This window comes from Octopus bimaculoides, chromosome 28 (assembly GCF_001194135.2).
Source record: "Octopus bimaculoides isolate UCB-OBI-ISO-001 chromosome 28, ASM119413v2, whole genome shotgun sequence".
In the NCBI taxonomy this organism is placed as follows: Eukaryota; Metazoa; Mollusca; class Cephalopoda; order Octopoda; family Octopodidae; genus Octopus; species Octopus bimaculoides.
This window is the reverse complement of record NC_069008.1, coordinates 15,231,118-15,244,546: the sequence shown is the minus strand read 5'-3', so window position 1 is coordinate 15,244,546 and position 13,429 is coordinate 15,231,118. Positions and strand designations below refer to the sequence as shown.

Genomic DNA, 13,429 nt, shown 5'->3' with positions numbered 1-13,429 from the left:
AGCAGCCAAATCTCGTGCGAATAATATATATCTCTCTTCCATAGCTAGAAATAGCAGCCAAATCTCACACAAATCAAAGACATCTCTTTCATAGCTAGAAATAGCAACCAAATCTCATGCAAACCATAGACAACTCTCTTCCATAGCTAGAAATAGCAGCCAAACAGTGCATGAAACTATTTTTGTTTGATCTGTAATAGAAATTGTAGGATCTGTGAAGACAACTTGAATTTGATCACAGCTATGTGTTCACAGGACCTACTAGAAATAACAGCACATTACCCTTAAATATCCTTCAGTCATAAATGTTGAAAACTGGGCAGAATTCAGCTTTACACATGACATATAACCCCTCATAACTATTAAAATTTTTTTGAATTTTCAGAAAATTTTTGCAAATTTGTATTCTGCATATGAAAATTCATAAGTCTATGTAAAAGAAATTTTTTAAAATTAAAAAAATTTTTTTCATTTTTAAATTGCAGTTTAAAATAGGGACAGTTCAAATTTTAGGTTAAAATCCCAGCGGTAGACCATGAAGTATGTTTCTGGGGAGAGAGATACTGAAAACTATTAACATTGTCAAAGTGACAAACAAATGAGGATGGTATGAGGTGCTAAACAACCCTTAAATCAAACACTGAAACTTTTTTTTTTATTTTTGTTTTGCATAAACATATGAATTCCCATGTGCGGAATACAAATTTATGAAACTTTTCTTGGAATTCCAAAATATGAAAAAACATTATGAGGGGTTATATGCCATGCATAAAGCAGAAATTCGCTAAACACTGTATTGGATGATGTAATCCTAGATATACAATGATAGAGAGAAAGACAGGATGTTCATAGATGGAATGTCTTTAATCATATTTCTGCTCAGTTAGAGTTGTCTTCAGGCCAAACAGCAATTTCATATATGTCTGGAGAAAGAAGAATGTTATTGTCCACTATTTTCTAGTTTAACCTAAATAATATTATACAATGTGAAGGTGTAGGTCTGGTTTACAAACATGTAAGCTACACACAAGATTCTGTGATTTAAATTTTAATAAATTAAAAAATTCAGTTGTTGAGGTCAATGTTGATCTCGATAGAAATGTAACTTTTCCATTGTTGAATCTTTATTTTTAAAGTAGACTCTATACCTTACACTGATGTTTCTTTATTATTTCAGGATATCAGATGACATTGGCATAACAGAAGATACATTCTCAGTATTTATCTTTCAAAAACTAAAGGAAAATTTTATACTGAACAGATCTATAGCATTGTTTCTATAAAGCTGTGGTAGAATTCGTTTACAGTATTTGTTCTGAGCTGAGATTATTAGCAAAATTTCTGCGCATCAGTGACAGGAATGTCAGCAAAATGAGCTTGAGCTCTGATTAAACTTGAATAAAATTACAAAAGAGTTGTTCGACAAAGTCAACCCTGGACAGAAATACAGCTGTAGAAATATTTGTATGGAATAAAATATTAGAACAAAAGCAAGAAAAAATATGCACATTGGGATTTGAGAAGAAAACATAATGGAAAAGAGGGAGAAACTTAAAGAATTGACTTTTCCTAAAGACATAATACAGGAGATAAGGAAATTGTCACATGACTGTGATGTCTGTAAAAAGTCCTTCTCTCAGAAATGTCACCTAACTATGCACAAATGTATTCATACAAGAGAAAAGTCTTATCATTGCGATATCTGTGGTAAATCGTTCTCTCAAAATACTGACTTAATTGTACACAAACGTATTCATACAGGAGAGAAGCCATATCATTGTGATATCTGTGGTAAATCATTCTCTCAGAGTGGTAGCTTAACTACACACAAACGTATTCATACAGGAGAGAAGCCATATCACTGTGATATCTGTGGTAAATCATTTTCTCAAAGTAATAAATTAATTGCACACAAACGTATTCATACTGGGGAGACACCTTATCATTGTGATGTCTGTGGTAAGTCATTCTCTCAGAATAATGACTTAGTTGTACACAAACGTGTTCATACAGGAGAGAAGCCTTATCACTGCGATATCTGTGGTAATTCCTTCTCTAAACGTAATAATTTAACTACACACAAACATATTCATACTGGGGAGACACCATATCATTGTGATCTCTGTGTTAAATCATTTTCTAAAAGTAGTCACTTAACTGCACATAAACGTATTCATACTGGAGAGAAGCCATATCATTGTGATATTTGTGGTACATCATTTTCCCAGAGTGGTCACTTAATTACACACAAGCGTATTCATACAGGAGAAAAGCCATATCAGTGTGATATCTGTAGTAAATCTTTCTCTCAAAATAGTCATTTAACTATACATGAACGTTTTCACACAGGTGAGAAGCCATTTCACTGTGTAATCTGTGGTAAATCATTCTCCAACAGTAGTGATGTAACTAAACACAAACGAATTCATACAGGAGAGAAGCCATATCACTGTGATGTCTGTGATAAATTATTCTCTGAGAGTAGTACCTTGACTTCACACAAACGTACTCATGAAAGAGAGAAGGTATATCATTGTGATGTCTGTGCTAAATTATTCTCTGACAGTCATGCCTTGACTTTACACAAACGTACTCACACAGGAGAGAAAACACATTGCTGTGATATCTGTAATAAATCATTCTCTCAAAATAGTAACTTAATAAAACACAAGCGTATTCATACAGGAGAGAAACCATATCACTGTGATATCTGTGGCAAATCCTTCTCTCAAAATAGTTCCTTAACTCCACACAAACGTACACATACAGGAGAGAAGCCTTATCACTGTGATGTCTGTGGTAAATTGTTCTCTTACAGTAGTCACTTAACTAAACACAAATGTATTCATACTGGAGAGAAAGGAAATGGGTAGTTTGTATGGCTTTTGGTATTTTTGTTTTTTCTTACTTTTGGATATTCCTGTTTTATGTAATGGAAATTATGACTGAAAATAATGTATTTTCAACAATTCCTTTTTTCCTTATTTTGTCTTTTGCACTCTTTTGGCCACCCCACCCCCATGCCCATTTTGTTTCCTATGAATTAGGGACTTCTGTACTGGAACTCCTCATCTAGGCAACTCTTCACATAATTTTCTGTATATTTATTCTTTATAAACTTTTAAATATTTCATGTTGGGGTACTTCTCCTCTGTGAGTAAGTTCCAGAACTGTCCATGGGCCCTGGATTACAGCTGAATGTCAGCCTGTAGTGTAAAAATCTCATCCTCCACTCCAGAAGAGTTCAGGTGAAACAGTGTTGCAATTTTTGATGTGAGTGAATCAACCTCAACATCTTCCTGAAAAGGGTAGCACACGAATGTAGAGACTGCTCTCCTTCCTTACGTGCGTTTTCCAGAAATAAAATAATTTTTCAGTCGTGAATTCCATTATGTGAAACACAAAACTATTAACAGCAAAAACAAAGAATAAAAGGAAAAAAATATCAAAACAAGATGTTATCTTATAATATTATTCTTGTTGTTTTGGTCAATTTTGGGCGTGTGTTATGCTTATGGTTAGGGAGGTAATGTCTGGAATGGAGAAATATTTATTGAGAAAGCAAATGGAGACAAACTCAGAAATAGTGGAATCAATGAAAAAAATAAAAGAAACGCAACTGAAAGAGAGGGAGATGATTTATATTCTATTGGGTCAACCCATAATCCGGTTTTTCCAATTGCATGAACTAAATGTTAGAGGGGGATGGTATAAACTACCTGCAGCAACTTGCCATAAAAGCAGGTATTAATTTTATCTTCTTATTTTTAGTGCAAGTTTTGAAGAGTGCTGTTCGATTTTAACAGTTATTTTTTCAAAACTATAATGGAAGTGACAAAGCAGCATATTTGGCATATTTTGCTTCATGAATACAATAAAGGTAACTTCTTGACTTTCCTGTGTCACACTTCATTGAAATCAAATGGGCTTTCCACCTCGTTAACATCTGCCGTTAAATTCAGTTGAACCTTGTTAACCCACGGAATATATCCTTTGTTGCTGGGACTTAGTTTAGCTATGGGATTGTTATAAATACAGAACACTAAATGTTTGTTGCTCGACAGAGAGGGTCACTTATAAGCTCGCTTGAATAGGTGACTGTTAGCACCCGGAATGTCACCTGACGATAGACAACTCTTACCCTTGCACCATCGAAACGTAGATGTTAAAATCATCGTTTCCAGAGATCATGATTAAAGGAAAGAGAACTAATTCTTCTTTCAGAATTAGGTGTGAAACCAGGATGAGTTTGAGGATTACAGTCAGTGTCATTACTAGGAATTACATTGACATAAAATATCTAAAAATCGTGCAAGAAAATTTCGTTATACACAGACTAAAAATTGCTTTAAGCTGAAAGGTACCGACAAGAATTACCTCCCATATGTGTTTCATATAAACCATACGCATGCGCCTTAATTGTACTTCCGCATCGGAGTTTGTTTGTTTCCTTCCTCAGTGTCTTTTAATTAACCTCTACAGACACTTTCAATACGTTTCTCAGCTTTACAAACACACTTCGAGTACATATAATATACACACTCTGTAGCAACTCTTTCCTGTGCGAAACATTTCCGTAAGTATTAAACAATGAAAATATTTAATTTTTTAATTCTGTAGACGTGTCGATTCTTTGTATCTTTCTCATCTTTTATGGATGAGAAATGTCCATAATTTGTTCGAGATTTTGTTGCTATTTCTGCCTGTGGAAACCACCTCCAACACTTTTTATCGCTGCCCCGTTAATTTGTGTGTTTTGGTTCGAAAAATACTCTGAAATAGACTCCAGCCAACACTTTGCTATAATTTATGGGACTGAACAGATCCTAATTTTTCAAATGTGTGTTTCTTGGTATAACGACTGATGTGTGTCCAACGCATCAGCAATTCTTTGCCGCATAACTTTCTGAAAAATAGATTTTTTTCAAATGAAATTTTCTACAAATACCCGTCAGGTGATGTAAGACCCCGAACCGCCGAGTGTATGTATTCTTTACTTTCGCCAAAGTTTTGGTAAATTCACACATGTCGACTTAGTTTCCTCACAACGTTTAGAAAAATGGGGATATTTGTAATGAAATTTACAACAAATACCTTTCGGAATGTATTGGGTTGTCCGCGATTTTTAAAGGAAAGAAAAAGGTCAATAAATACTTGCCATTACAATTTTAATCAACCAAATATGAACCATTTTTCTTCATTGGACACCAAACTCCGCTTGCGACGACCTGTTGAAGCAAGTGAAATCGAAATCGAACTAAATTCGACAACTGGCACCCATCCCAACGTCGTTTCCTTCATTGGACACGAACCTCGGCTTGTGAAGACTTGTTGGGGCAAGCGAAATTGTGATGGCACCTGTGCCCAGCGTCGCTTTCCTGGCATTTGTGCCGGTGGCCCGTGTAAAGACATTCGAGTGTGATCGTTGCCAGTGCCGCTGGACTGGCTCCTGTGCAGGTGGCACGTAAAATACATCATTTTGAGCGTGGCCGTTGCCAGTACCACCTGACTGTCCTCGTGTCGGTGGCATGTAAAAGCACCCACTACACTCTCTGAGCGGTTGGCGTTAGGAAGAGCATCCAGATGTAGAAACTCTGCCAAATCAGATTGGAGCCTGGTGTAGCAATCTGGTTCACCAGTCCTCAGTCAAATCGTCCAACCCATGCTAGCATGGAAAGCGGACGTTAAACGATGATGATGGTGAAAAATATATAGAAAATTCAATATTATTAAAATATACATAGATAATTAGTTTAGTGTGGGTACGAAGTTTACTTCCCAAACATATGGTCTTGGGTTCAGTCCCACTGCATGGCAACTTAGGCCAGTATCTTCCATTTTTGACTAAAATCTTGTGAGTGGATCTGATATATAAAAACTTCAAGGAGCCCATTAGTTACATATATCTGTGTGTCTGCATTTGCGTGTCCTCACATTTACATCATATCATAATTGTAAATGAGTACATTATTATGCAAACAGTGTCATTTTTTCTCCCCTGTCTCTTTCGTAAACATCTTCTGCTGTTGGAGAATATTCATTTACTTGGAAATAGGTGAGGGTCTGACCTATGCAATCATTAAAAGTTGGACAGTTAGGTGATGATATTTGGCAAAATGAGTCAGTGACAAGAAAAGCCACTCCATAAACTGAATATAATTTACTCATCATCATTAGAAATGGTACTTTTCCATGCTTGCCTGGGTCAGACAGAATTCATTGAGGTAGAATTGTTATGGCCAGATGTCCTTCCTGTCACCAACCCCCACTGGCTCCCAAGCAAGGTAATATTTTCACATGACCAGACATGTTTCCATGGAAGATGAGAATCAAATGACATGTTGATGCTTGTCTACATCTATCATGGAATCTCATAACAAGAACACTTATTCGGTTTCTTCTTTCTGTGGGACTGAACTCCAAATCAAAAACAATATAGTTTTCTTCATAGCTCTCTATGTAGTGGCATGACCTACTAGAAATAACAGCATATTTCCTTAAAATTTCACCTTTCATTTATGAATATTGAAAACTGTATTAGGTGATGTAGGCCTAGATGTACAATGCTAAAGAAAAAAACATGATGGAATGTCTTTAATCGTATTTCTGCTCAGTAAGAGATGCCTCAGGGCTAAACAATAATGTGAAATTATGAGTTCAGTTGTTCAGGTAAATCTTTATTTCTGTAGAAAAGTAAATTTTCCATTTTTGAATCTATTTTTTAAGTAGCCTCCATATTTTACACTGATGTTTCTTTATTATTTCAGAATATCATATGACTGGGATAACTGAAGATACATCCTCAATATTTATCATATTTTAAGACTGAAAGAAAATGATGTACAAAGCAAATTCTTTGTAAAGAGTGAATTATAAGAAGGAAAGCTAGAACAATATATATACATTGTGATTTGAGGAGAAAAATAATGGAAAAGAGTGAGGAGGTTGAAGAATTGATTTCTCATGAAGACATGATAAAAGAGATAAGAAAGTCTTCATATGACTGTGATGTCTGTAAAAGGTCCTTCTCTCGAAAAAGTGACCTCACTGAACACAAACATATTCATACAAGAGAGAATCTGTATCACTGTGATGTCTGTGGTAAATCATTTTCTCTGAAACGTAGCCTAACTGTACACAAATATATTCATACAAGAGGAAAGCTATATCCTTGTGATGTCTGTGGTAAATCATTCTATCGCAGTTGTCACTTAACTAGACACAAACGTATTCATACAGGAGAGAGATTGTATCATTGTGGTATCTGTGGTAAATCATTCTCTCAAAGTGCTCATTTAACTGCTCACAGACGTATTCATACAGGAGAGAAGCCGTATCATTGTGATATCTGTGGTAAATCATTCAGTGAGAATGGTACATTATCTGCACACAAACGTTGTCATACAGGAGAGAAACCATATCACTGTGATATTTGTGGTAAATCATTCACTGTCAGTTCTGCTTTGACTGTACACAAACGTCTTCATACTGGAGAGGAAGCATATCATTGTGATATCTGTGGTAAAGCAGTCTCTCAAAATAGTGAGCTAAAAAAACACAGACGTGTTCATACGGGAGAGAAACCATTTAATTGTGATATCTGTGGTAAATCATTGTCTGATAGCAGTGCTTTAATTGTACACAAACGTATTCATACAGGAGACAAGCCACATCATTGTGATGTTTGTGGTAAATCATTCTCTGACAGTAGCACTCTTTCTTCACACAAACGTATTCATACAGGAGAGAAACCATATCAGTGTGATATCTGTGGTAAATCATTCACCCAGAGTAGTACATTAACTGGTCACAAACGTATTCATACAGGAGAGAAGCCATATTGCTGTGATATCTGTGGTAAATCATTCTCTCAAAACGGTTATTTAACTGTCCATAGACGTATTCATACTAGAGAGAGGCCATATCATTGTGATATCTGTGGTAAATCATTCTCTGTTGTTAGTGACTTAAATATACACAAAAGTATTCATACAGAAGAGAAACCATTTCAGTGTGATATCTAAAGTGACTCATTCTCTCACAGTAGCACTGTGACTTCTCATAAACGTACTCGTATTACAGTTTCTATGGTTTTTTTTCTGTAAACGTCTTCTTTGTAATATTCGTCTGACTTAAGTAAAGGAGATTAGGACTTTGAAACTAATGTATAGCCAAAGATTTCAGTTTTTTTCTTTCTTTATAAATTTTCTCTCCTCTCCTCTATCCATGCCCTTTTCCATAATGTAGGGACCTGTATTCGGAAACTGCTCATCCTGGTATCCCTACATGTGTTTGCTGAATATCACTTCTCCAGTTTGCTGTATATTAATTACTGTATATTACTATTTATTAATTTTTAAATGATGCCCTCATTAAATATGTTAACAGCAACAAAATTTATGGCTTTTTTGTTGACAAGAATCAGGTGTGGAAGCAAGGTCGAGAGTCAAAGGGCCTTAGAGTCAATTTAGCAAAGACCTGAGTCCTAAGAAAAAGGAAAGCAAATAAATTACTAATCCCTAAAGAAAAATGACCCTGCTTGGTGTGCAAGATAGAAGATTGCACTGGTATGGTCATGTGATGCATATGGATAAGAGAATCTGCATAAAGAAGTGCCTATCTGTAATTATGGAGAGGATCTTTTCAAGAAGTAGACCCAGGATGATGTAGGACAAAGTGGTGAGAAATGATCTTCAGATTTTGAGTCTCACAGAGGAGACAACAAAGGACCAAGATATCTGGTGATTTGTTGCACCTGAGAATACATGTTAAGCAAAATTGTGGCCATATATACAAGCATCTCCTTTACAGCCATGCCGTATCCCTCCTTATATCTGCCCTCTGTCAAAAATCTCCCACAAGCTATCTTTTTAAGAGCCCCCCCTCCCCCACCTGCTGCAGCCCTTGCCACTTTCATTCACATGCCTACCCACACACTTTCCATGCCCTCACAGACCTAACATAGCCATGGCTGGGGTAAGCCTACATCTCTCACTGTCACTTGCTACAGTCACATCTTCCCTGAAATTCTTTTGAAATATCCCCCTCTAACCCCTCTGTACCACTTGGATTCCTCCCACTATTCCCTGGTGTATTTCTCTTCATCTCTCCTTGATTTCCTTCCTTTTCCTACAGAAGTAGCCAAGTGTTTCCTTTCTAGTTTGGCACCTATCTCTATATCTTTATTACACTTTAACCTCTCAACTAGCACAAGGCAACCTCCCTTAGTATGAGTGTCTCTTCAAACCAAGGGGTCCTTGTCTTCAAAGTTTTTCCAATATTCTATTATGTGAGGACCAAAGACATGAGGTGTTTTGGTTTGTGAGGCAGTGTACCAGAGAACATTGAGATGTGAGAGAGCAATGTGTGCAGAATGATAATAGCATGCTTGCATTTAGTGCTGAAAAGAAAGAGACATGGAAGTGCTATTATGAAAGGCTCATAAATATGGAGAATGAATTTGGGAAAGAGAATTTTCCTACTTCGCAAAGAGTACCTTTATTCTTGTTGACAGCAATGTTATAAGTAAAGCAATTATCATAAAGCGTGGGAAAACCCCTTCTCCATCAGGATTTATCTCTGAAATTCTTAAAATATTTGGCAGAGTAGGATATGGTGTAGTCATCCTCTACCTAGGGTTGTACGGGAAGGCATCATACCCAAAGACTGGTATAAAGAGATACTATAGTAGTAAATACAGAGATATCAAATTACAGGAGCAGGTTATGAAAGTCACTGAAAGACTCAACCCATTTACTTAGAGATTTGAGATAGATGAGATTCAGTTTAATGCTGAAGTAGAGGGACTGAACCAAGAACCATGTGGTTGCGAAACAAACTCCTGACCACACAGCCACGACAATGCCTATGAATGTACTTCTAATTATATTTTATCTTGACAACATTCAATCTGAAGTAATAGTTTTAAATTATCAGAAAGTAAAACAAGTTGATGTTTCCAATTGTAAATTTACATGTTTACCCACTTCAAATGCAGACGAAACATACGGTTAAAAAAAAAAAGTACTATGGTTCTACCATTGTTTATATTTACAACATGTAATGTGTAAAGTGTTTGTTTCTTAAAAGCCTCGTGAAAACGTATCTTACTCGACAGAGAGGGACTCTTATGCGTTCGCTTGGAACCAGTGGCTGACGATAGAAAACTGTCGAAATTAAAACCAACATCGTTTCTAGAGCTAATGAGTACTAATTCTGCTTTCAGAATTAGGTGTGAAACCAGGATTATAGTCAGTGTTATTGCGAGGAATTACTTTCACATAAAATATCTGAAACTAGTTCAAGAACATCTTTGCTACATAGAGAGACAGATAAACGAAGAGTTGCTTGAAGCAGAAAGGTACCGACATGAGTTACCCCCCCGTGTTTCGAATAACCGATACGCATGCGCCTTAATTTGTACTTTCGTATTGAATGTTAAAGGAAGTTCATCTCGTTCCGAAGTGTGTCTTAACTTCTACGAATACTTCTGATATGTTTATCAACTCGACACACACATACTTGATGGGCATATAATACACAGGCTCTATAACAAGTCTTTCCTGTACGAAGCATTTCTGTAAGTATTGAATTTAAGAAGGAAACAACGCTGATTTGTGTGAATTTTCCGAAACTTCTCGCCCCACCTGCAGACAAAATTATCCCAACTATTTCCGATATGAGTAGAATCTACACTATCTTAAGCATATTTGTAAAACTTTCATTCAAAAAATATCCATTTTTCTGGATGTTCTGAGGATATAAATTTGGGACAGTGGACACATTTGTGTAGATATGCTGATTTGGTTTCCTCATAAATTTTTATGATGTAGATTACAATTTTGTTCATAGATAAAAATTTGAGGACTATTCCACAATTTCCTTTCTGGAATAAAATTAAAAGATTTCAGGCTGCTTCTCAGTCATCTGACATCGGTTTCAGATTATCCGTAGGGTAACCCTGCGCCTAATTACAAATTACTCCAGCACTGTTTACATTAACTCCTTCTCTGATTTCTCTAAAATGATAAATTCTTATGCTTACAGCTGGTGTTCTGTTTAAAGCATTAATCATGTGTTACACTGAAGATGGTAAGGCAGACGTTCCGACATCAGTAGAGAAGTGTGTGTGGAAGAGGTGAAGGGGAATAAAACTATAAAAACAAAACATAATTGTAGTTTTGGGGAAAAACAATGGTTTTTCAACGTCATAATTACCATTGTATGAAGGAAGAAAATTAACAACAAAAACGGGACAAAAGGGATGAAAATGTCAAAGTAGGGCTTTATCCACAATAATATACCGCTTGTTACTCTGTTCTGTTTATCTGTTACACTAAGAAAGACAATAAATCAGATGGAGAGATATATTCATAAAGAGATTGTGGGGGAGGGGAAGAATTGGAGATAAAGACAAAGTGAAATAGCGAAGTCAGGAAAGAAAATAAAACAAAGCCCGCTTGAAAGTGGGTGGGGATGGAGGAGTGAGGGGGAGGTAGAAGTACTATATAATTAGAGTGAAGGGGAGGTAGAAGTTTTATATAATTAGAAAGAGTGAAGGGGAGGTAGAAGTTCTATATCATTCTGCATTCTTGTGTTCAAAGGCACAGTTGAAATGTTCAGCATAATAAAACAATGTCATGACGATCTATAAATTAAAAGATTTTTCGATTGATAGTTAAATTGATGGGAAATAACCTCAGCAAATATCAGTCAATCGTACACTTATCTTTTATATGTTCTAGACAAAAGGCCATGTCCATGCTGGGGCACTCAAAGTCTTCTGTTTTCTTTATGGAATGTTTTTTTTTTCTTATTAGGTTTAAATGTTTATTGGTGTTATAAAAGCAGACAAATATATACATGAGATGAAGGGAAAGTAGAAATAATTATTTAAACAGAGACAGACAGATATGTAGGTGAATCTACAGATATATCAATAGATATACAGGTTAAGAGATATATTAATAGATGGGTAACTGAAATGAAATGAAAATAATCTCAATTGGTAAATAACTTAGGCTGAGATTTGGTCATAGTTTAACAGTGAAAAGTGTTGTTATATATTTGAATAAGTTTTATATTTTTAATTCAATTTTCATCTTAAACATATTAGGACAAGATAACTAGGCAATAACTTCTAAGTGCATTTCAATTATATTTAAAAGTACAGTTCTGATAAAATAACAGAATTTCAAAGTGCTGCACTGTGGGACTGAACCTAGAATCACATGCTTGGGAATCAATCTTATTAACCACTGCCAGACCAGTTACATTTTTTATTAATTTTTTTTGTTTTCTTTGAATTCAGTTGTCTTTTCTTCATTCATCAATGTTTATTTTTGTTTGATCTGCGGCAAAATAATTGTAAGACCTGCAAACCTGCAAAAACAACACGGTTTCCTTCACATTCTAACTTGAAATAACAGCACATTTCTCTTTAATTTCACCTTTCATTTATGAACATTGAAGACTATATTGGATTATGTAGTCTTAGATATACAATACTAAAGAGAAAGACTGGATGGAAAGTCTTTAATTATATTTCTGCTCAGTTAGAAATGCATCAGGACTAAACAATAATGTAAAATTATGAGTTCAGTTGTTTAGGTAAATGTTTATTTCTGTAGAAATGCAAATTTCCCTCATTTAAATCTGTATTTTTTAAGTAGCCTCCATATTTAATACTGATGTTTCTTTATGTTTTCAGAATATCATATGACATTGGGATAACTGAAGATACATCCTCAATATTTATCATCTTTTAAGACTGGTAGGAATTGATGTACAAAGCAAACTCTTTGTAAAGAGTGAACTATAAGAAGGAAAGCAAGAACAATATATATACATTGTGATTTGAGGAGAAAAATAATGGAAAAGAGTGAGAAGGTTGAAGAGTTCATTTCTGATGCCTGTAAAAGGTCCTCTCGAAAAAGTGACCTAACTGAACACAAACATATTCAAATAAGAAAGAAGCTGTATCACTGTGATATCTGTGGTAAATCATTCTCTCGCAGTAGTCACTTGACTGCACACAAACGTTTTCATACGGGAGAGAGACCATATCATTGTGATATCTGTGGTAAATCATTCTCTCAAAGTAGTCATTTAACTGCCCACAGACGTATTCATACTGGAGAGAAACCATATCATTGTGATATCTGTGGTAAATCATTCTCTCAAAATAGTGCTTTAACTGCTCACATACGTATTCATACTGGCGAAACTCCATATCAATGCGATATTTGTGGTAAATCATTCTTTCAAAGTAGTGAATTAACTAGGCACAAACGTATTCATACAGGAGAGAAACTGTATCATTGTGATATCTGCGTTAAGTCATTCTCTGACAGTAGTAATCTTACTTCACACAAACGTATTCATACAGGAGAGACTCCATATCACTGTGATGTTTGTGGTAAACCATTCT

General features: G+C 35.4%; 2 protein-coding genes across 2 annotated transcripts in view; both read left to right on the top strand.

Annotated features, from left to right (window-relative positions):
- Positions 1-8,178, top strand: part of LOC106873072 (zinc finger protein 91) — a 9,494-nt gene extending 1,316 nt beyond the window's left edge. Inside the window, exons 2-3 of the mRNA XM_014920288.2 lie at positions 1,178-2,869; positions 6,878-8,178. Of these exons, the coding sequence (XP_014775774.2) occupies positions 1,533-2,869; positions 6,878-8,024 (2,484 nt within the window). The 5' untranslated portion in view covers positions 1,178-1,532 and the 3' untranslated portion in view covers positions 8,025-8,178. The remainder of the gene's footprint in view (positions 1-1,177; positions 2,870-6,877) is intronic.
- Positions 2,875-13,429, top strand: part of LOC128251099 (zinc finger protein 271-like) — a 12,591-nt gene continuing 2,036 nt past the window's right edge. Inside the window, exons 1-2 of the mRNA XM_052977474.1 lie at positions 2,875-4,576; positions 12,710-13,428. Coding sequence (XP_052833434.1) covers positions 12,871-13,428 — 558 coding nt within the window. The 5' untranslated portion in view covers positions 2,875-4,576; positions 12,710-12,870. The remainder of the gene's footprint in view (positions 4,577-12,709; position 13,429) is intronic.